This window comes from Mus caroli, unplaced genomic scaffold (assembly GCF_978045245.1).
Source record: "Mus caroli unplaced genomic scaffold, Mus_caroli_1 scaffold_10, whole genome shotgun sequence".
In the NCBI taxonomy this organism is placed as follows: domain Eukaryota; kingdom Metazoa; phylum Chordata; class Mammalia; order Rodentia; family Muridae; genus Mus; species Mus caroli.
This window is the reverse complement of record NW_028227265.1, coordinates 7,894,263-7,917,354: the sequence shown is the minus strand read 5'-3', so window position 1 is coordinate 7,917,354 and position 23,092 is coordinate 7,894,263. Positions and strand designations below refer to the sequence as shown.

The 23,092-nt window shown below is 53.0% G+C and overlaps 2 protein-coding genes across 7 annotated transcripts in view; both read right to left on the bottom strand.

Moving 5' to 3' along the window:
- Window positions 1-1,490: 1,490 nt before the first annotated feature.
- On the bottom strand, window positions 1,491-12,610 carry CUNH16orf95 (chromosome unknown C16orf95 homolog). Of its 3 annotated transcripts, XM_021170126.2 has the most exons (8): window positions 12,402-12,610; window positions 10,468-10,519; window positions 8,836-8,887; window positions 8,159-8,299; window positions 5,496-5,642; window positions 4,427-4,463; window positions 2,482-2,698; window positions 1,492-1,856 (listed from the first exon to the last, which is right to left on the bottom strand). In XM_021170126.2, the coding sequence occupies exons 1-8, from the start codon at window positions 12,433-12,435 to the stop codon at window positions 1,838-1,840; spliced, it is 699 nt and encodes a 232-aa protein (XP_021025785.1). In that variant the 5' UTR covers window positions 12,436-12,610; the 3' UTR covers window positions 1,492-1,837. The 3 variants fall into 3 exon arrangements, with proteins under 3 accessions (XP_021025784.1, XP_021025785.1, XP_021025786.1); XM_021170125.2 differs by lacking the exon at window positions 12,402-12,610 and having other exon boundaries at window positions 1,491-1,856; window positions 10,468-11,907; XM_021170127.2 differs by lacking the exons at window positions 10,468-10,519; window positions 12,402-12,610 and adding an exon at window positions 10,017-10,273 and having other exon boundaries at window positions 1,494-1,856.
- Window positions 12,611-18,535: 5,925 nt separating this feature from the next.
- Window positions 18,536-23,092, bottom strand: part of Fbxo31 (F-box protein 31) — a 31,064-nt gene continuing 26,507 nt past the window's right edge. For all 4 annotated transcript variants that reach the window (XM_021169771.3, XM_021169773.3, XM_085843541.1 and 1 more), the window contains one exon: window positions 18,536-21,536. In XM_021169771.3, the coding sequence (XP_021025430.1) occupies window positions 21,314-21,536 (223 nt within the window). In that variant the 3' untranslated portion in view covers window positions 18,536-21,313. The remainder of the gene's footprint in view (window positions 21,537-23,092) is intronic.

Genomic DNA, 23,092 nt, shown 5'->3' with positions numbered 1-23,092 from the left:
TAGCCGCTGGACAAGGCCCTGGAAAAGTTGTGGGTGAGCGTAAGGCCCTGGGAGGATTCCTCCCATGGGGAGCCTATGGCTGTACTGCTTGCCTTTGAGCAGAACTAGGCACCATCAACTTGTGCGGTCGAGTACAGTCGGGTAGCATCTGGAGCCTGTTGGAACCCAACGGCTGCAGACTTGGCAGCTCTTGACCGACCCTCTGCCAGGAGGACGGCCTCACTCAAAGACTCCTTCAGCTCTTGGCCCGGAGAACTTTGTTGCCTTCAAGCACAAAAGCTGCCGTTGACTTCTGCCCTGCTGTCTGAGGACAGAAGCCTTACAGCTGCTGTGCGCAGCACAGGCTTCGAAGTTGAGGCACCAACCAGCTGCCAACTGCCGAGAGGTAAGGCAGGTCTCCCGCACACCCGTGATGCCAGTGTGGCAGTTGTGTGAGGCCAAGGAGATGCCGGTATGGTGGTATGGTGTGGAAATCTTATCTGTCAGGAAGGCTGAGACATGGGTCAGATCGGACTGGTTTCCCAGCTCTGAAGGACTGGTCCTTGGGGTGAGAGTCTCTTGCAGGATGCTTTGGAGCAGCACCAGGGATATGATTCGGGGAGAAAAGTGCTTGCATGCAAGCACTAGGACCTGAGTTCAGACCCTAGCTTTCCTGCAAACACTGTGGTGCACTGGTGCATGCTGGCAACTGCGGCGCTGGGGATGGAGACGGGTGGATCCCCAGAGCCAAATCATGCAATGATGTCCCCCTTCAGATTTCAGTTCATGCCAGGCCTGATGTCACCACTCACTTGAATCCAGCACTTGGAAGGGGGGGGGTGCAGGAGGATCAGGGTTTGAGGCCAGCCTAGTCTATGTAAGAGCCTTGTCTCTAAATAAATAAATAGATAAATAAATAAATAAAACGTCTCAGAGGCTGGAGAGATGAGAGGTTCCGTGCTCTTACCCACTGAGCCATCTCACCAACCCATTTTTTTTTTTAAATACACCTTTAATCCCAGCACTCAGAAAGCAGAGGTTCAAAGCCAGCCTGGTCTACACAGTGAGTAGGATCCCAGGACAGCCAGCAAGGGCCATGTAGAGAGACCCTGTCTCAAGAATAGATAGATAGATAGATAGATAGATAGATAGATAGATAGATAGATAGATAGATAGATGATAGGTAGGTAGATAGATATATAGAAGATAGATAGATAGATAGATAGATAGATAGATAGATAGATAGATAGATAGATTCTAATTAACAACAACAAATCTAAATCAAACCTTTTTAATCCTTGAGCAAAGGACAGGGACATAGAAATGAGTCTCCTTGGGGACACAGAGGACAAGATCCTCTTTACCAAAGGAAAACCATGGGTCGCCCTTTAAATGTGGCTAGTGTGGGAACAGTGGTTAAGAGCACTGACTCCTCTTCCAGAGGACCCAGGTTCAATTCCTAGCACCCACATGATGGCTCACAATCTTCTTTAACTCCGGGGCTTCTGGCCTCTGTGTGCAGCCAGGTATACACACACACACACACACACACACACACACACGCAGAACACATACATGGGGGCAAAACACAGAAGTCGTTTTGTAAGCGGCTGGGTTTAGAGTTTCACAAATAACATTTATTGGCTGCATTCACAACAGACTCATGCGGACATTCGTACCAGCCCCCCTTCAACTAGCAGTCATGTGACAGTCCCTAGCTCAGATTGGACCTTGGGTGCAGATCTTATCTCGTGTGGAAGCAGCAAGTGTCGCAGATCCTCCTAAGCTGAGGGCGTGCCTTGAGGACCATGATGGGGACTGACATTCTTGCGGAGGATCTTGACAGTAGCTGAAGACTTCAGTCCCAGAACAAATGACTAGAAAACCAAGAGGAAGGCAGGCTCTGAGAGCTGTCCCCAGGGCTGAACCCTCACTGTCCCCCCAGGCTGAGCCTTGCCTGTCCCTGACATGGGCTTGCTAGGAGCCTCCACAGCAAGGAGAGTGTGAGTGCCCCCTCAGTCGCTGGGTCTCCCACTACACCCAGAAACTGGGGAAGCGGACTGGGGTCAGGGCTGCATCCGTGATTCCCAGCTGAGACCCAGTGAGCCTCTGACGGTCAGTACTCAGTCTCGGGGGGGGGGGGGGGTTCCATAGCACCCTTACTCCTGGGAAGGGTCTGAGCCGGACTCCCTGCCAGCAAGTGTCCGGTAGCCCACAGGGGCAGCCAGGCTGTGATATGAAAGTTCACGGGGCTCACCACGTCCCAGATGGACACAGGGAATGAGCCAGCACTGCTGACCCCCCCCCAGCCAGGCCTGTGAAGCCAGGGGCAGCTCTGGAAGAACAGCCTTATGAGCACTGTCATCATGACGTCTTGGGTTCAGTAAGGGACAGAAGACAAGAATAGGGCAGGGTGCTGGCGGCAGGGACCCTAAGGTTCCAAAGAGAGTGATGAGTCCAGACCCGCCCCTCCTCGACCCCACCCCCACCCCGGCAGCTCACCGAATGGCCATGATGGCCCTCAGGACCACCTGCAGCAGGCTCAGGAGATTGAAGCTGATGGGGAGGAGGCCTAAGCGGCCAGCATGCGGCTCGTCCTCCTGAAGACCTGGCAGCTCATCTTGATAAAGGGCCTGGAGCTGCTGCCACTTGAGGAGGAGAGGCTGGTTCCCACAGACCCGCCAACAGCCATGCCATCTGCTTGAGTCCTGGGGGCCACCTAGAAGTAAGAGGGGCATTGCTCAGCAGATGGCAGGACACCAGCTGGCCCCCAGAGGGTGACAATCAACAGTCCCTTTCCTTTATTTATTTATTTATTTTTGCAGTGGGTAACGGGGTTCAAGACAGGGTTTCTCTGTGTACCCCCTGCCTGTCCTGGAACTTGCTCTGTAGACCAGGCTGGTCTCGAACACAGATCTGCCTGCCTCTGCCTCCCAAGTGCTGGGACTAAAGGCGTGCGCCACCAACCATCATCAGACAGTTTCTGAGTCTTTATTCTTCAAAGTGGATAGCTGGGATTTGCAGCCTCGTTTGTCTGTTTCTCTAGAAGAGAGAGGCCCATGGAGATGGAACCTAATTGGACTACCACAGCTGAGTTGCGGGAACATCGCTGATTTAAGCGCCGCTAAATCATGGCTGGAGAAATGGCTCAGTGGTTAAGGCCACTGGCTGTCCTTTGAGAGGACCTGGATTTGACTCCTAGCACACATACAGAGAGAGAGAGAGAGAGAGAGAGAGAGAGAGAGAGAGAGAGAGAGAGAGAGAGAGAGAGAACATCTAACAACCCTATGTACAGTTCCAGGGTCTACAGCTCCCCCTACTGGCCCCCACAGGCACTGCAAGCACACACACTGAGGAGGGGCATGGCTTGAGCCCGGGAGTTCACACACAGCAGGGGCAACACAGTAAGATCTCATCTTGAAAACAAGACAAATAAATCCAATAAAACCTCAACTGCAAAGCATGATTGGGGGGGGGATGAAGAGACAGCTCAGAGGCTGCAAGAGGACCAGGGCTTGAACCTGCACTCCAGGTAACAGTGCTGCTTCTGTGGTTGGGAACCGGATTTTTTATGCATTCAAGAACATGTTGGTTGTTGGCTACCCATTTCCCAAGTGCTTCTTATCCTTTCCCAGAAAGCCATCACCACCCCAGATCCTGCACAAGGCATTTTCTGTGCAGAGCCGGCATAGAGCAGGACCTGATACCAGACCAGAGCCTGGAAGCATCTTCAAGACCAAGCCCAGAACACTGGGTACAAAACCATAAGTGACATAGGAAAGAGACACCTGTCCCATCCAACCATCTGAGCCAAGGGGGATGTGAGTGTGTGTGAGTGTGCTGCCCAGAACGTATGTGCGCATGACAAACGCACATTGTCAGCCATGAGTACAGGAATGCATACGTGCCAGGTCCATGCATGGGCATCTGCACGCACACGGTTATGACTGTGCAGTGCAATGCACGTGTGCACAGCACATGTGTGTGTGTGTGTGTGTGTGATTCAAGTGCCGTCACATCGGAAAGACACACCAGTTCAAAAATGAACAGTGGTGGCCCACGCCTTTAATCCCAGCACTTGGGAGGCAGAGGCAGGCGGATTTCTGAGTTCGAGGCCAGCCTGGTCTACAAAGTGAGTTCCAGGACAGCCAGGGCTATACAGAGAAACCCTGTCTCGAAAAAAAAAAAAAGTGAACACCTACAGACAGCCCATACTACAAGTAACAGAAGCCCAAAGCCTAAATAAAACCACTTCTGGTGTCGTCAGCCCCGGCTTGCCACTGCTAAGACTGGGGGGGGGGGGGGGGGAGTCTGTCTGGGTCATTTGTAAAGAGATGGCAGGCAGCTGGTGACGCCTGACAAGGGTAGGGGATGGCTGTGCCACCTGTGTGGCCTTGTCCCACCCCCTTCCCAGGGCAGAATGAGGTGACACGTGGTGTGGAGTTACCTGGAGTGTCTTCCACATTCTCCAGCCTCTTCAACACCTAAAAGATGACAAAGTGGGTCAGTATGTCATTTAAAAGATAAGAAAGTGGGTCAGTAGGTTGTCCAGTGACTCATGGTGTGTCTGTCTGTCGGGGTGTAATCAGGACTTGAGACCTCAGGGGAGGGGTGCTGTGGCTCCCGGTTCAGAGCCGAGTTCTTTGTGCTGGGGACAGCTTGCTTCTCAGGGATAGAGAACCCCAGAGTGGAAGCCAGGAGCAGAGGAAAAGGAGACCTCTAACTAGGCCCAAACACTGGGAAGGTCCACTAGGCTGCAGGAAGGCTGGATGTGGGTACTCCCGGCCTTGTGGTCCCAAACTACCACTGTGGGGATGCGGGTGGTACCAGAGGAAGGAAACCCAGAGCCACAGCCTGGACATCGATACAGGACTCTGGACAGGTGCAAGAGGAATGGGCACAGGTCGTGTGACCTGGCTGGTTTTGTGTGTCAACTCGACATAGGCTGGAGTTATCACAGAGAAAGGAGCTTAAGTTGAGAAAAATTGCCTCCATGAGATCCAGCTGTAAGGCATTTTCTCAATTAGTGATCAAGCAGGGAGGGCCCATTGTGGGTGGTGCCATCCCTGAGCTGGGAGTCTTGGGTTCTATAAAAAAGCAAGCCAGTAAGAAACATCCCTCCATGGCCTCTGCATCAGCTCCTGCTTCCTGACCTGCTTGAGTTCCAGTCCTGACTTCCTTTGGTGATGAACAGCAGTGTGGAAGTGTAAGCTGAATAAACCCTTTCCTTCCCAACTTGCTTCTTGGTCATGATGTTTGTGCAGGAATAGAAACCCTGACTAAGACAGCATGAAAGGTAGAAAGAGAGGAAGGGACAGCAAGGAAGAAAAGATGCAGCACCCTGGGTACCAGATGCCCCTCACCATCCTCACCCATCCTCAGAGAATGAGGCCCACACTTCACCGCAGCCTCCACAAGACACGACCTTCCGCCCTCGCCACGGCCATCTGGGAGGAGGCCCTTGGACTCCTTCCCCCTCTCTCAGCCCTGTCTCATGCCACGATCCCCCTTTTTACCTTCTTCTGTGACCTCAGCCCCTGGGGCACCCAGTAGGGCATGACGGCCCTATCCCTGGGCATCGGAAGGCGGCCCCCAAAGCAGTGGCAGGAGCACCGGCACGACTTCATGGTTCTGGGGATGTAACACCGCATCATCTTCGAGACCTACCGGCGGACAATGGGAAAGGGTCACGGGGGCACCAGGTATGATGGCACGCGCCTCTGGCTACAGGACTCAGAAGGCAGGTGGGTCTTCTCGAGTTCCAGGACAGCCTGGTCTATATAGGGAGGCCCTGTCTTTAGGTGGGGGGAGGCTAGAGCCCAGATACCAGGGTGCTCCCCTTGCACACACAAGGACCTGCATTCCATCTCCAGCACCAGCAGGCGTAAGGGCCAGGAGGATAGCTCAGCTGGTAGGGGCACCTGATGCCTAGCCTGTACACCTGTGTTCCAGCCCTGGGTCTCACAGTGAAGAGGGAGAAGTGAGTCCTGTAAAGGTTCCTCCCACTTCCACACATGCCCTAGTCACATGTACACACACGAGCATACCACAGGAAAGAAAGAAAGAAAGAAAGAAAGAAAGAAAGAAAGAAAGAAAGAAAGAAAGAAAGAAAGAAAGAAAGAGAGAAAGAAAGAGAGGAAGAAAGAAAGAAAGGAAGGAAGGAAGGAAGGAAGGAAGGAATGAGAGAAAGAAAGGAAAGAGTGAGAGAAAGAAAGAGTGAGAGAAAGAAAGAGTGAGAGAAAGAAAGAAAGAAAGAAAGAAAGAAAGAAAGAAAGAAAGAAAGAAAGAAAGAAAGAAAGAAAATTTCAGACAGGCATGGTATTTGTGGTAGTTTGAAAGAGAATGGTCCTTTCAGGCTCCTCTGTTTGAATATTTGGCCTGTAACTGTTGGGATTCTTTGAGTTCAATTAGGGGGTGTGTGGTCTTTCCCCTTTCTCTCTCTCTCTCTATCTCTCTCTCTCTCTATTTTATTTTATTTTATGGGTTGGTTGTTTTTTGTTTTTTTGTTTTTGTTTTTGTTTTTGTTTTGAGACGGGGCCTTCCTATGTAGCCCTGGCTGACCTCGATCTCACACACAGAAGAACTTCCCTAGCACTTTGTCGATGGTAAGTGAACTGTCTAGGAGCCTGTGGCAGGGGCTTGTAACGGCCTTTGCATGGCTCTTTCTGAGTTCCTGTTGCCCTGAAGGAGGATGACGTGGGCTGATCCATGGGTGTCAAGGCCACGTCACTCGTGAGCTGCTCCCGGTGACCGTGATCCCCATGGGAGAGAGGCAGGTACAAGGGATCTGGGAGAACACTCCAGACTTAACACACAGATCATGTGAGTGAATCGCAAAAGACCTCTGCAAGCCAAAGAAATGGTCTAGCGGGTCAGGGTGCACAGCCACAAAGCTTAATGACATGAGTTAGAATCCCTGGTACTCTCAGGATTGAAGGAGAGAGCCAACCCCAATGTAGCCTTCTGATCGCCACAATTATACCATGGTATCAATATGTATACATACACACACACATGCATGTACACATGCATCAAAAAATGTGAAGCTAGAGGAGGAAGGAGGAGGAGGAGGAAGAAGAAGAAGAAGAAGAAGAAGGAGGAGGAGGAGGAGGAGGAAAAGAAGAAGAAGGAGGAGGAGGAGGAGGAGGAGGAGAAGGAAGGAGGAGGAGGAGGAGGAGAAGAAGAAGAAGAAGAAGAAGAAGAAGAAGAAGAAGAAGAAGAAGAAGAAGAAGAAGAAGAAGAAGAAAGAAGGAGGAGGAAGAAGAAGGAGGAGGAGGAAGAGGAGGAGGAGGAAAGAGGGGAAGGGGAGGGGGAGGAAGAAGGGGAAGAGGAGGAGGTGGGAAAAGGGGAGTAGGAGGTGGGGGAAGAAGAAGGGGAGGAGGAGGAAGAGAAGGAGAAGAAGGAGGAAGAGAAGGAGGAGAAGGAGATGGAGAGGGAGAAGGAGCAGGAGCAGCAGCTGGGCAGCTGGCTCACTGGGTGAGAACGCCTACTGTGCACATCTGAGGACCTGAGTTTGGAGCCACACACCCTCACAAAGACAGGCATGGCTGTCCATGACTGTAAGCCCAGCATTGGGCGTGGAGACAGGCGGCTCCCAGGAGCTTTCGGACAGCTTAGCCTGGCAGAAACAGCAAGCTTCGGGTTCAGGGAGGGGCGGATTCAAGGCAATGGGGCAGAAGACACCTGACACCCACTCTGGCCGCCAAATCTATCTGTGTGGGTGGGTGTGTCCCCCAACACACACAAACAAGGATACAGCACATACACTGCGTGTGCACACATACACTGCACATACACTGCACACACACTCACTGTGCACACATGCGCACACACTTACATTGTACATACACAGCGCTTCCGCACACCCGCATATACTGCACACACATATACACACTGCGCACACACATTGTACACACATACATTGCACACACACACACTTTAAAAGAAACAAAGGGGGTAGAGAGAAGGAGAGGACAGAGTTAGACAGGGACTGTCTCTCAGTGAAGAGCACTTGCCCAGTTTGTTCAATCCCCAACATCAAAATCAATCAATCAATCAATCAATCAACCCAAGACTGTATCGCAGAAACTTCAGTCACAGAATACCTGTGACTTCAATGGGCTCTGGACCAGAACAGGTGTCCTGACCCTAAGTGATGACTGTCAAGTCACTCACTCACCTGCTTTCGTGGTCTCAGGGACAAAGGCACCCAGTAGGGCAGCAGTGCATCAGCCCGGGGCACAGGCAGGTGGCCCCCAAACTTGGTGTAGCATTGGCAACACGCATACTCCTGGGGAACAGTGCGGAGGCCGGAGGACACCTGAGCAAGACACACAGAGCACAGCACTCAGTGGGGTACACCTGACCGAGACACGGACAAGACAGAACTAAGTGTGAAAGTGGGGGGAGGGGGGCAGCACCCAGGGGAAGGGACAGGTCTGCCTGTGACTCAGAATGAGGCTGCGGCTACATGGCTGTTTGCCAGCGTGGGTGTGCAAGCTAGCTTGTGGGGAATCCTGGTCACTCACTGTGAGCAAGTCTGTCTATGGAAGACTGGAGCAACTCGAGGAGGGAGGGCATCTTCTCCCTGGGCAAGCCTGTGGTTTTCTGCATGGCATGGACCACTTGTTAGGACCACTGCCCCCTCTAGGGGCAGAGGAAGGTGCCGATGACCAGGGCTAGTCACTGAAGGAGCGTCTGGATTCCCTGGGGCTCCTGGTCTCAGGAGGGACTAGTGGGGACGATGTGAGGCTGTACAGATGTACGGGGACATCTTCTGGGCGGAGCCCAGCCTAAGACTCTCCTCCCCCTCCTCTCACCCATAGGACAGACAAGAGGCTGAGGGAATTTCCTCACCGACTGACCCGTGATGCACACATCCTTTCCAAAGGTCTGAAACGAACCCTTCCTAGAAAAGACAAACACGGCTGTGAAGGTGCTGAGTTCTGTGCAAACTGCGGGCTGGGCACCGGTGGCCCTTGGCACTACGCTAAAGGCAGAGAGGTCATCCTTCTGAGCCCAGGAGGTAGGTATTTTGGGGAGACAGAAGGGCAGGCTAGCACAAGTGATATCTTCCTAACTGGTGTGAGACCCTGTGTTCCCAAGCCAACCTGTTCCAATACACTCCAGATAAAGCCATGCTTGGCTCTCAGGAGGGTCCTAAGGCCTGAAGATCCCAGGGCTCCACTGGCCCCTGTGAGGCTTTGTATACACAGGCTTACTGCAGTAAGAGGAAGATCATGTCAAAACTGTCACAAAAAACCCAGTAGACCTGATGACTTTGCCTCAAAGAGGACAGGGTAAGACATAAGAGAACAGAACAGGGGGTGCAGCAAAATAAAGGGGAACAGAGTGGAACAAAGAGGGCCAGAAGACGGGGGGGGGGAGGACACAGCAGGACAGTGTGCTCGGAGTGACAGTTAACTCTCCCTGGATCCCAGCCACACACTGCCAGGATATTGGCCATGAGAGTATCTAGCATGCAGACATCAAACGCCAGGCAAAACTGAGTTTCCGCGGCGGGTGTCAGTTTGCTTCAGATCAGAAATCGCTGCGGCCGGGTGGTTTTATATAATAATCCCAATCATTATTGTCTGCTTTGGTGTTTTGTTGAGGCAGGATTTCACCGTGTAACACACAGCTATACTCCTGCTTCCGTCTCCCAAGTGCTGGGATCACAGGAGCGTGCTTGGTGTGCTGAGGGCCTTTGAACTCAGTTCTCATGACTGATAACTGAAAATAAGACACAGGGGCTGACCGGCTCAACATCCAGGGGCTGACCGGCTCAACATCCAGACTACCCATTGTAGTCCAGCCTGGAGGTGAGGTCAAGCTGATCTCTGAGATTGGTCACTACAGAGTCATAACCCTTGGAACCGCCTGCTAGAATATCGAGAGCAGTTGGTCTCCTTCTTTGCTGAAGGAGCTACCCTAATTACCACAGGAGGTCTGGGTGGTCACCTGGTCTGTGAGAGAAACCTGCGCAAAGGAAGGAGAGGGCTGGGGGGAAAACATCCGGGACCGTAGTCCGTGCACACCTGGATACAGCCATGCCTGAAGGCCTGCTCCTGACATTTCCAAGGTTGGAAAGAGTAGGTCGCCACTGCGCTACCGCTGGACTGGGCAGCCTCGGGGCTCCCGGCACTCACAGGTGAGCTCCGAGGTCACCCGTGTGGACTCTGGGCTGACCTGATCTGTCATGATGCACTGTGTTGGGCATGTGCTATACAGCCAGTCGGACCAGAGCCTCCAAGGTCCTCACTAAGGCCAGAGGGTTGCCCTGCTTCTTAACAGCTTCCCGCTCGACCTGCTGATTGGCCCTCGATCAGCCAATTGGGAGCTGTTGTATTCGGGTGTGCACTAAGCTGACAGCTGATTGGCTACTCGCAGGTGGCTCATGGGAGCAGTGGGACAGAGAGGACATTTGGCTCGAGCGCCATATCCTCTCATCGCCTGGGTGGACATGGAGACCTGCCCGAAGACACTCACCATTTTCTGTGGATGGATCTGTGCGCACGTAGGACTATCCGGTCCCGATCCCCTGTAAAGAGACAGAGGGAGGTAGGACCGGACCAAAGGGGGTCCCCATGGGCTAAATTCCTTCTGTGGGTCGCAGATACCACCAGGGATCCCCAAAGCCATGTGTTATCAAGTAGAGTAACAGCTTGGTGAACCAGAACTTCACAGCCCGTCAGATACATTCACTCTGTGCTTCCCAGATACCATCAGAGACACACCTCTACTCAAAGCCGTTTGTTATCAAATACGGTGACAGCTTGGAGAACCTGAACTTCGCGTGTACGTGCATGAATTTGTAACTTAAAAGAAATGTTGCCATCCAGGGCTTTGGTCCGACCAGACTTAGCGTTTGGGACCCGTGAGATGGCTTAGCAGGAGAGTGCACCTGTTGCCAAGCCTGACAACCTGAGTTCGATCCCGGGACCCACATGGTGGAAGGCGAGTACTCCCTTACATCTCATCTGCCTGTTCCGAAACAGCCCACAGCTGTTACGGGAGAAATCCAGTCATACTTCAGGCAGGGGTTAAAATCCACAATTTACATAGAACTGCCAAAGTTAAATACCGAGGGAACAAAGCTGCCACCTGGACTGGTGAAGGGAACAGACTTTGGCTCCATCCTGGAGCTGCCCTTAGCAGAGGATGGGGGGGTGTGGATACCTGCCCCTGCCTCCGTGCTGCCATGGCAACCACTCCAGAGCACATCGCTAAAACCACCCCTTGACTCTGGGGCCCGCCCCTTGGCCAATCTTCTCATCTGTTTACTGAGTCGCCTTCCCTGTGACTACTTTGGATCCCTGTCTTGGGGGTCTGCCCCTAGAGGATCGCAATGGAGACAAGTTCTTCCCAGCACCCCGCGGACAGTCAACACCCACCAAGGAGGTCCTCCCCTCCCCCACTCGCGCCACAGACTGACAGTCCACAGCTGGCAACAGCCCAGAGACCTGGTGGGCTGGGGCAGGCACTGTGGTGGCGGCTGATGCAGCGGGGTGACGGCCCCTGCTAGTAAACAGCAAGAAACAACTCAACAAAAGGAAACACCCGTGGATGCAGAGAAAGAAGAATGGCCGCCATAGCCATTCTAGAAAGCACAGCAAGCCCACAGCTGAGGTGTCAGCTGCAGGAAAGAGGATCCCAGCTGTTCAGGAGGCTGAGCCCAGAGACTGGAGACCGTTTGAGAGCATGACAGATGTCAAGACTGCCAGGCCAGCCTAGACTACTGAGTAACCCTGACTCAAAATGCAAAAATAAAATAAAACAAGATGAAAAAATAAGGGTCCGGAGAGATGGCTCAGGGGTTAAGAGCACTGCCTGCTCTTCCAGACGTCCTGAGTTCAATTCCCAGCAACCACGTGGCAGCTCACAACCATCTGTCATGCGATCTGATGCCCTCTTCTGGTGTGTCTGAAGACAGCGACAGTGTACTCATATACATAAAATAAATCTTTTTAAAATTATATAAAATAAAAGTCAGGCAGGCAGGGGCAGTACATGCCTTTAGTCCCAATACTCAGAGAGGCAGAAGCAGGTGGATTTCTTAGAGTTGGAGGCCAGCCTGGTCTACAGGATGGGTTCCAGGATAGACCAGGCTACACAGAGAAACCAAGTCTTAAACAACAACAAAACTCTCTCTCTCTCTCTCTCTCTCTCTCTCTCTCTCTCTCTCTCTCTCGTGTGTGTGTATAAAATGAATATATTCCCTCCTCCTGCGGACACTTCCTAGGTCTGTCAGGCTGGATGTTGGAGGGTTCTAAGACAAGGTCACCCCAGCACCTCCGACTAGAGTCAGTTACATGTCTTGTCTCGTGCCCTTGCTACAGGGCTCTTAACGTCTTGCCCCACTGTGGTATTGTGAGCTTCCCGGGGGTCGACACTCTTGTCAGCTCAGCCAGCTTGGCCGTTACCTTTTCCTCCCGGGGTCGCTGGTATCGTGGCCATCCCTTTGTTCCCTGTCTCCAGTGGTGACACGTCCCAGTTCTTTTCGTGGTTGTGTCTGGTCTTTCTTCACTCCGCCCTCCAGTGCGCGGTGGGACACGGCGTCACCATCAGCATCCTCATTATCAGAGCGGGGAAGGTAAGAGGCCCACACGGGTTCTAATGGCTTGCTACTCCCCAAATGCCTCTGTCAGCCTGCTCCCCATGGTCCTAGGGTTCCCTTCGAAGTGTGTGGGAGAGGCAGCCACCTACTTGCCTGTGCACCGTCTGTGTCCCCCCACAACCATGGTACTCCGTGGAAGCCAGCCTTCCAATGGAACTATGGAATGCTGGGAACAGAGGCTCCACAGTGATGACGGGGACAAGCCATTCCTCTCAGGCAGCCCTTGTCCCCTCCTGGCTCCAGAAGGGCAGAATAGGCCCAGAAGCTGCAGGCATGGACAGAAACGAGGTCTCCCGGGCTCCGGGTGCAGAAGGCTCAGTGGAAACTTTCTGAGTGGTTGTCTTCAAAAGGCCCACCTAGCACAGGACTCCAGCAAATGCTTCGTTGAGCCCGGAGCAGCTGTCCAGACCTGGTGTCCAGAGTGATCCAGCAGCTCCACCCAGCAAGCTCCAGAGATCAGCCACAGATTGGTGCCCCCCACCCCCACCCCAGGCAGCAAGTGGCTGCATCATGGCCTCACTAGGGCACAGGCAAGTGGAGTCAGACCCAAGCCCCAGCTGTTCTCTCAGCTCTGCCCCACGTCTGACCCTCTCTAGCTCCTCATCCATACCTAGAGAGCCAGGAAACCATATCTGCAGGCCTCACTGCAGCTATCTCAGCAACCTGGAGGCCATTCTTAGCAAGGCAACCCAGGTATATCCTCAGCTCCTTCGGGGGCTTCTGTGACGCTCAGAGAGCCACAGTCCTTATCACGGCTCCCGGGGCAGTAGTTAACGTGGGCTCGTGTATCCTTGTCTGAAGAGCGACACACGACAGACTCCATCCAACTCTACAGCTCAGCCTCCTTCCCCGACACGATGCTCCTTGCTGCTCCACGGTGCCATGCGCTCCCTCTATAAAGCCTCCTGTCCCCTCAGCCTGAAATGTTCTGCCTGCCACCAGCCATTCTCCGCAGAACGGCAGGGCTATGCCTAGCTCCAGCCAGCCACTGGCCCATGTGGACTCATCCCCAGTCTCCAGCCCAGGTATTCCCTACTCAGGTGGCTCCTTGTGTCCTTTCTCCTTCCCACACTTCTCCACTGGCATCTTCTACAGGGACAGTGCAGAGACCTTGAACAAACATCCTGTCGTACATGACCACCATCCCAGTGTGCATACAGAAAGAGGCCACCCTGGCCATTAAGGGGTGGGCACCACTGTGGCCTGTAAGGAGGGATGGCCGGGGACAATGAGGAGCTTCGAGGACACACTCCTTCCTGTGCAGGAGGGAAAGCAAGATGGTGCAGCCACTGTCAGATCGAAGCAGGGTTGGTTTTTGTTGTCGTTGTTGTTGAAGTATTTATGTGTATGTGTGTTTGCCTGAATATATGTTAGTGTGGCACATCCACACAGCACCCACAGTGCCAGAAGAAGGCATAGAAGCCCCTAGAACTGGAGTTATAAGATGGTTGGGATTCTGGATACAAAACCCAAGTCCTCTGCAAGGGCAGATAGTTCTCATAACCAGTGAGTCATCTCTCCAGCCCTGGGCAGGTTCTGGAGGCTGTGACCCGCCCCCCCCCCACAGTGCCTCGCTGTACTCTGAAGACCCTACCCACACAAATGATATGCCAGGGTGTGTAGAGCTATTCACAGGATGCGCAACTGCAAATAATCCCAGATCTCATAGCAGGAAAAGCTTGAGGTGCGCCCACCCCCAGAGTACCAGTCAGCCAGTAGCTGTGCAGGAGTGTGACTGACAGGTGCTGCGGGACAGGGGAACCCCGACACGGGCAGTTACATAGACTCAGCAGGGAAATGACTGCCATGGGACAGATGGCTGTAAGTGAGAAGCCCAAGTCTGAAGGATAAAGCACAGACAGATAACAGTGTGTACTGTTAGATCCTCGTAGGGTGTGCAGGTGTGGTGGTACCAGCTTGTATGATTCCAAGACCTGAGAGTCTGAAGTGACAGGAGCAGGAGCTTCAAGCCGGACTCATCTAGTTAGAAAGACTTGTTCTCTCTCGTGTGTGTGTGTGTGTGTGTGTGTGTGTGTGTGTGTAAGTGTATGAGTATGTGTGATGTGTGTATGATGTATGATGTGTGAATGTGATGTATATATGATGTATAATATGTGTGATGTGTGTGTGATATGCGTGTATGATATGTGTGTGATACATGTATGTGTGTGTATAAGTGTGTGATGTATGAGTGTGTGATGTGTGTGTGATACATGTATGTGTGTGTATAAGTGTGTGATGTATGAGTGTGTGATGTGTGTGTGATGTATGTGAGTGTATACTCCCTATGGCAACAGTTGATAAAAGCCTTAAAGGGACAGTAATGGAAGCAAGTCGAGAAATGGAATGAGCTCTCTACTGTTTGCACAGACTGAACAGTCTGGAAGCAGAAAAGGAGTGAACTACACATCAGTTTAGACAATCTGGAAAGGTGACATCATTCTGTCCCCACTGTGGGGCTTAAGTGTCCCTCAACTAAAAAAAAAAAAAAAAAAAAGCCCATGCAGTCACTGGAGACAATACCTCCAACATCTTGCCCAGCCTCTGCAATGTCCTGGGTTCAATCCCCAGTACAGCCTGTAAATAAAACCATTTCTACTGGGGCAGAAGTGGTTACACACAGCCACGCTCGAAAGACAGCGGCAATAAAGTAAAGACTGTGGCTGGACTCCCTGGTGCACGCCTTTAATCCCAGCACTTGGAGGGCAGAGGCAGGTGGATTTCTGAGAATTCAAGGCCAGCCTGGTCTACAGAGCGAGTTCCAAGACAGTCGGGGTTGTTACACAGAAAAACCCTGTCTTAAAAAAAAAAGTTGTGGGGGAGTGGTGGTTCATGAACATGCAGACAATCTTACTATCCAAAAATCAAAACTAGCTGGGCGTGGTGGCGCATGCCTTTAATCCCAGCACTCGGGAGGCAGAGGCAGGCGGATTTCTGAGTTCGAGGCCAGCCTGGTCTACAAAGTGAGTTCCAGGACAGGCAGGGCTACACAGAGAAACCCTGTCTCGAAAAACCAAAAAACAAAAATCAAAACTGCTTGGACAGACTCATCTTTTTCTAAATGTCTCTAGCATTATGGCCTTGGGCGAGTGACCGGCCCCTGGGTTTCTGCCTCCTCTTCTGCCCACATTGTTAAAGGGGGGGGGGGTCTTCTACCAGGCTTTGGTAATGGTGGGGCTGCATGGGGGCCTCTTCCCTGGCCAGAGTCCCTTCCAGGGAACTTCTTTTTTTTTTTTTTTTTGGTTTTTCGAGACAGGGTTTCTCTTTATAGCTCTGGCTGTCCTGGAGCTCACTTTGTAGACCAGGCTGGCCTCGAACTCAGAAATCCACCTGCCTCTGCCTCTCGAGTGTCCAGGGAACTTCTTTTTGGTTTTTCGAGACAGGGTTTCTCTGTGTAGCCCTGGCTGTCCTGGCACTCACTTTGTAGACCAGGCTGGCCTCGAACTCAGAAATCCGCCTGCCTCTGCCTCCCGAGTGCTGGGATTAAAGGCGTGCGCCACCACGCCCGGCTTCCAGGGAACTTCTAAGAGCCCACTACTTGGAGGATTGCAGCAAACACACCAGGTTACCAGGCAGGAGGTGACAGCTAAGCCACATGTTGCACCTCCCTTTCCAGATCAAGGTGAAGCAGGACAAGGAAGAGATCTTCCCCAGTGGAAGAGGATGGAGAAGATCCTCACGGTGTAGCGGCTTCCCCAGAGGTTAGAGGACACCGCCTTATGCCCCAGTGGGCTTTGAAGCCACAAGTGTCCTCTTTGCTAAGGTATTGTGGGCTGCAGTGACCCTGAGCGCCCACTAGAGGTCATACCACAACCTCTTTAAAAGGAATGTTCAGATTGACAGATGGTGCCTGTAGATGGGAGAGCTAACTAGACACCCGACGTAGGAGGTAGACTGCATCGGTGCCAGATGACAGATCATGACCCCTCCATGAGGCCCCATGTGTAATCTCAGCTCCTCCATGTGTAGCTCCAGAAAGCATCTACCCCTGCCCTCACAGCTGGCCGGCTGCTGTTTCCCACAGGATGAGAAAGAGCTGGAAAGGGAAAGTCTGGCGAAACCACCTGATACTTGCTTTAAAGTATATCGGGTCTGGAGCTGGACCTCAGAGGTAGGCACCTGCCTGCTGTCACTCCCCCCCCCCCCCTGTGAAAATGAAACTGTCTCAGAGACCTGTGTGGAGACCCACCGCACCTTCCCATCTGGACCCCAGGGTCTCATTCTGACAGGAGGCCACTGCACCTCAGATATGTCTGAAGCAGGGTGCCACCCTGGGGGAGGGCAGAAGCCCAGTGGTGGCCACAAAGCAGGAGCAGGCGTTAACTGCATGCTTTTTAAGTTTCATGCGTTGCATATCTCTGTATGTGTGTGTGTATGTGTGTGTGCCTGTTGTGTACGCCTGGCCATACACATCTGTGGAGTCCTGAGGTTGACACTGGGTGTCCTCAATTGCTCTCCACTTTTTTTTTCCCCGAGACAGGATTTCTCTGTGTTGCCCTGGCTGTCCTGGAACTCACTCTGTAGACCAGGCTGTCCTGGAACTCAGAAACCCACCTGCCTCTGCCTCCTGAATGCTGGGATTAAAGGCGTGCGCCACCACGCCCGGCTTCACTCTCCACTTTTTTTTTTTAAAAAGTAATTTTTAAAGACTACTTTAAAAATGTGTGTCACGGAGCTGGTAAGATGGCTCAGTGGTTAAGAGCACCAACTATTCTTCTGAAGGTCCTGAGTTCAAATCCCAGCAACCACACGGTGGCTCATAACCATCTGTAACAAGATCTGATGCCCTCTTCCAGAGTGTCTTAGGACAGCTACAGTGTACCCACATTAAATAAATAAAATCTTTTTTAAAAAATGTGTGTGTCACAACTAACCTGCGGTCAGTCAGACACCACCTTCGCTGAGTGGGTTCTTCCCCTCGCTGCACATGTGAGCTTCTGGCCGATTCTCCTATCTTCACCTCATATCAGACCCATCGGATGGAATGCCTGGATCAGACTCGAACCATGGCATCTGGGTTTTGTTTTAATATGGACTCTAGGAACCAGAACCCAGGTCTCCTGGCTGCACAAGCCCCTTATTCACGGAGCACCTTCCTGACCCTCCACGCTACTTAAGCCAATGATTTTGTTGAGCCCACTCACTAGTCAGAGGGCCCTAGGGAGCAACCCTCCTGTTTCTGCCTCCCAAGTCCTGGCATTCCCGGCACTTGGGTGTTAGAGTTTTGAACTCAAGACTTCCATGCTTGTAGAGCAAGAAGCTTAAGTGTGAATTAACCAAATGTAGCTGTTTTGTTCTTACATTTTACATAAACATAATACTGCACCTCTTCCAGCATCCCATAGTGCAACAGTGATTCATAAACACTCTGCCTGTCCATGCCCTCAAGGTAGCTGAGCTGGGGCCCTCTGGGCTTTGCTGAGACCCCAAGACAGACATCAGAGTTCTCAAAGCTGCCATCTTCACTGTGGATGCCTGACTGAACGTGTACCCATTTCTGTCCTAGAACGGCACGATTGCCCTCCACCACACTGCCATTGTCCCTTGGGTACAAGGACTCAAGCTCTAACAAGTCACCTTGATCCTTCATCCTTATTTAGAAAAACCAAAGGATCTCTTTAGCTCATATAGGAGTTGGAGAGGTTAGCTCTGCAGCTAAGAGCCCAGCTGCTCTTGCAAAAAGGATCCGAGGCCCAGTCCCCATGTGGCAGCTCAAAATTATCTGTAACTCCAGTGCCAGGGGACCTGATATCTTCACATCTTCTGAATTCTTCAGGCACTGGGCATATGCATATGATGCACATGTGCAAGCAAAACACACACATAAAATGTTAGGTGAGTGTGTGTGTAATGTGTGTGGCTGTGAGATGCACAGTCCCAGCCACCCCTCCTGGGGCTCCCATCTCCACCTGAAGAACACCAGAGAAACAAGTCGACAACAAGGCTTCAAAAACAGGTTTACTGAGAACGAAAGGAGAACCACACACACCCTAGGCGAGTGACACAGGTGACATCAGGCACCAGGTACACAGCAGCTACTGTTTCAGGGTCCTTCCCTGACCCTTAGGCAAAGCGGAGCTGACCTAAGAGCTTTTAAGAGCCACCCTCTGTCCAGAACCGGGTGTGTGTGTGTGTGTGTGTGCTCCAGACAAACCCCATGCTCCAAACAGGCTCGGTGAGCACAAGAAATGGGCTGAGAAAGCACATGCTGGCACTTTGTGCTGGTCTCCGTGCAAACACAGAGGACTCCACCACAGAGAAGCACCCGGCAGGTTCCTTCAGTGTCACGACCCACAGTGAAACCCTTCTTGGAAAGTGGGTCATGTGGGCCGGACGTTGGTACAGGTCAGGTGCTTGATGTCCTCCGTGCCCCACTGTCTTGAGAAAAAGACAGCCCCACACTAGGCAATGCAGGTGTCTTGAGGTTCGCAAAGTCCTGACAGCTGAGCAGGATGGGCCCTCTGCTCTAACGCCCATAGGTCCTGAAAGGTGAACGAACAATTATACCCTGGGCGGTATACTGTTCACAGCGAGCCTGGCAGAGAGCTGCTGAGGGCTGGGGGAGGCAGCCAGCAGCCGGGGAGGAGCCCCAGATGGCCAGATCAGCGTGTTCTGCTCCAGGTTCTTGGTGAAGGAAGGAGGTTAGCAGGCGAGTGCCTCATTGCATGATGTGAGGAAGGCCTGGCTGGCGCAGCAGTTGGCCAGAAGCCACTGTCAAGTACCTACTCTATAGGTAGACATGCAGGGACAGGAAGTGTGCAGAGCTGACAGCCCAGAGCAGAGGGGCCCAGAGTCTAAACTCGTGTCACAAGGAGCCAGACAGCTGATGTCAAAAGGACACAAGGTGAGTCAGGACCAAGGCATGGAGTCTAGAGCTCCTACCACAGACACACTGTTGATATCTGAGGTCTGAGTGATGGTGGTGATGTCCTGACACTGGCAGGCCTGAAGACATCAGGACATAAACAGACACCGGCAATATCCTCACTCGAAAGAGTCCAGTCCCCGCTATAAACTTCCCGAAGCTTGCCCCTGACCTTCCCCATACCATCTCCATACACAGCAGGGCAGGCCGAGTGTGCAAACCCACAAGGTGCCTTTTCTCCAAAATCCATGGGCTGTGCAGCCCACAGCAGCAAAATGACAAGAGCAGCCAATGGTGCTGGCCTGGTGAGGCCCAGGGACAAAGATGTCCACCTGCCCCAGCGGAGTTCCAGGGCCTTGCTGTTCTCTACACGAGGCCACACTACATCCAACAATGATATCAGCCCTCAACAAGCCTCATCTGCAGCAATCAGGGCGTGCGTTTAGGGAAGCCAGTGTGTGGTTGGCTAATACGGTGTGACCGCCCACTTAACCAGAAGTGGCCGAAGACACTTAGGAAAAGGTTCTGGGAAATGCACACTTCTGCTTTTCTCCAGTGAAACCTGACCAGAGCTACCTGCGTGCCCAGCTACCTGCTCTCCACTGACTCTGCGACTTCCTAGTCACATCCACCACTGTCCAAAGCTGCTCAGGACTAACAGAGGAGGTACCAAAAGACACTAGAGGTCAGGACCCAGCCCGGCAGCTCACCGCAGGCTCTGTTACTGCTCCTGACAAAGCCAGCATCCTAAAGCCCTAAAGGCAGCTTGCACGGGTCCTTCACCACACTACCTCTCCTGAGTCTACAGGCCCATCCTCCCGTGGCTGCCATCTTCCTAAGGTCCCTCACCAGCAGGATGAGTTCTCAGCATGAGGGCTTGCCAAAGCCCCAGGGGATGAACAGCCATGGGGGAAGGACGGCCTAGAAGCATGCTAACACTGGAAGCTCAGGCAGACGCTCCCAAAGGCCTCTGCCTTTGGGAGACACAAATGCTGGGCTCAGACAGGGTCCTCAAACACACACGCTAGCATGGCCCGGCACACAGATCTCTGAGCAGGTAAGCCCTCAATTAGCAATGCTCCCGGGCACACGGCCACACAGAAGTGCGACTGCCTAGAAGACTGCCCTCACCTACAAAGGGCTTGACAGCACTCGCTGCTGACACGGTCGTCGGTGTCAACACTTGGAGAGGCATCTGCACAGCCGTGAAATGAGAGCATCAGGGATGTGGTGTCAGCAGGCGGGCCCTCCAGATAAACATGTGTGGAGGACCAAGGGAGGGCATTTGGCTGCTGGGGACGAACAGGTGGCTGACCTGACAGCTCAGCTCTACTTCTAGAGTGGGTGTGGCCCAGAGGTCACCAGGGGCCAGAGTGGCGCGACTCCCTAGCGGCTCCTAGCAACCAGGACAGAGGCCACGGTGGAATGCCCTGTCCAAGATCTAAGCAAGCCAGTAAGGCAATGGAAACCTATCGGAGTCCCTGAGCCTGACACTCGGCCATCCCACGGCGGCCACCTCCCAGCAGTGACCGTTTAGGTCATCGGAAGGGAACAGGTGGAGCAGAACCCTGCCCGCTACGACTCACGGTGGCTGGTGATATCCATTTTATTCTCCATGCCACAGGCACCGGTCATTCAGCTCGATCCTAGCTCAACTCCGTTTATTTTCTCACCATGCTTAGCGTTCTCCTTCATAGCTACCAACAAGTCAAATGTACAAGAGTATGTTACACACTATACAAGAAGCGTCCCGGGGCGACCGGGACCCCAGTGAGGAGGTGTGCGTTCATTTCTAAAGTGCATGCTTCCCCCACCCGGGCCCCGGTGCAGCCTCTCCGCCCACGATGGGGAGGTCAGGAGGTGAGAGACTGGATGTTCCTGAGCATCTCGTCAAAGGCCTGCGGCGACGGCGCAGCGGCGTTCTGGAAGGTGGCCTGGACTCGGCTGTACAAGCTGAAGGACTTCAGTTCCAGCCACAGAAATCCAAAGCGGTCCTCATCAAACAAGACGAAGACTCCAGGGGTGCGCTCAGGGCTCGTAAAGCCGTGGCCAGCGATGAGGCCTGTGCCATAGAAACTAGAGAGATGAGAGATGAGAGAGAGAGCCATCAGAAGGGACCCAGCCAGCAGGAGCCCACACCACACAGGGAACACCCAGTGTACACCGCCACAGTGCAGACAGCCATTTCCATAGCTCCTCACCACAGCACAGCAATTCACAGGTGGGCGGCACCCAAGGAGGGCCTTGCCAGGGTCAGGCTCCAGGTTCCTGATCGAATTTGCTAAGCACACGGGAGCCCTGGACAAAGGCCAGGGCCCTGAGCCACTTAGGTAGTCTGTGCACAAGAGACCAAGACTTGAGTGCTGGAGAGATGGCTCAGTGGTTAAGAGCACTGACTGCTCTTTCAGAGGCCCTGAGTTCAACTCCCAGCAACTGCATGGTGGCTCACAACCATCCGTAATGAGATCTATACCCTCTTCTGGGGTGTGTCTAAAGACAGCAACAGTGTACTCATATAAATAAAACTAAATCTTAAAAAAAGAGAGAGAGCCCAAGACTTGCCTATTTGTGGCCCAGAAGATACTGTGACAACTGAGGTAGGTAGGCCAGGCAGGCCCACAAGGAACTCCCCCACGCCCCTCCCTGCACCCAGGTATGGACCCTGCCTGAGGTTGCTCAGTAGAGCAGGGAGAACAGCACTATAGATCCGAGGCTGCTCAGAGCTGCTCAGCTGGGGAAAGCATGTCCAATCAAAGGCCACATTCCCTGCCAGAAATTCCCTTTCTCATCTATGCAGGACAGCCTGAATGACCAGGGTGGCCAAGGCTAAAGAGGCAATGGTCGAGAGGGCATGAGCTGGGACCTGTATGTTTGGTTGCAAGCCAGTGGCCCACCACATTCAGGGGTGGACAGGAGGCAGATGTCACCTCGCCCTCAGCAGCCCCATGAATGGAACTCACCTGTAAGATGTGCATGGTGACACCACCCACAGGATGCCCAGGCACACTGCAGCAAGGGAACTCTCTCCTGCTCCCCCTACTTGCCTAATCTGTGGGGCATTTCCCTTGTCTCTCTCTTACCTGGCTAGCCAGGTACGTTATCTTTTAATCCACTGGCGAAGCTTTGCCATCTGTGCCACCTGAAGTGGCCCGTGTCCTGGGACCTTGGAAATCCCACTGTAGGTCCCTTCTGGGACAGGTGTTGTGTTTGAGCTGCAATGGCGTGTGTCCCGTCCCCAGGCTCAGGGTTCGAATGCTCCCGGTACTGCTCTGGAAGACTGGAACCCTCAGCAGGTGGGGCTGGCTGGGCTGCAGGAAGTTTACTGTGGACAGCCTCTTTCCTGTTTCACTTGTTAGCTGCTTCTGCCACACACTTAGGGCGGAAACACAGCCCAGCCACCACCAACACCACCACAAATGGCTCAAACCAGTAGCCTAAAGCAGACCTTGAAGCGGTAAGATGGCCCAGTGGGTAAGGGCATCTGCTTTGAGACCTGCCACCCTGAATTCAAGCTCTGAAACCAGCGTGAGCATGCAGAGAGCTGACTCACAGCTGTCCCCTGACCACCACATGCACCCTGGCACATGTGTCCTCCCCACAGGGATCCCTCCACCTTCCAGGGAGCGCCCGAA

Coding starts and splice junctions, on each gene's coding strand:
- CUNH16orf95 (XM_021170125.2), bottom strand. CDS start 10,679: ATGTATCTGACGGGCTGTGAAGTTCTGGTTCACCAAGCTGTTACTCTA. Junction 5,643..8,158: donor CCCTGAGACCACGAAAGCAG/GTGAGTGAGTGA, acceptor GTCCGCCGGTAG/GTCTCGAAGATGATGCGGTG. Junction 4,464..5,495: donor GGCTGAGGTCACAGAAGAAG/GTAAAAAGGGGG, acceptor GTCATCTTTTAG/GTGTTGAAGAGGCTGGAGAA.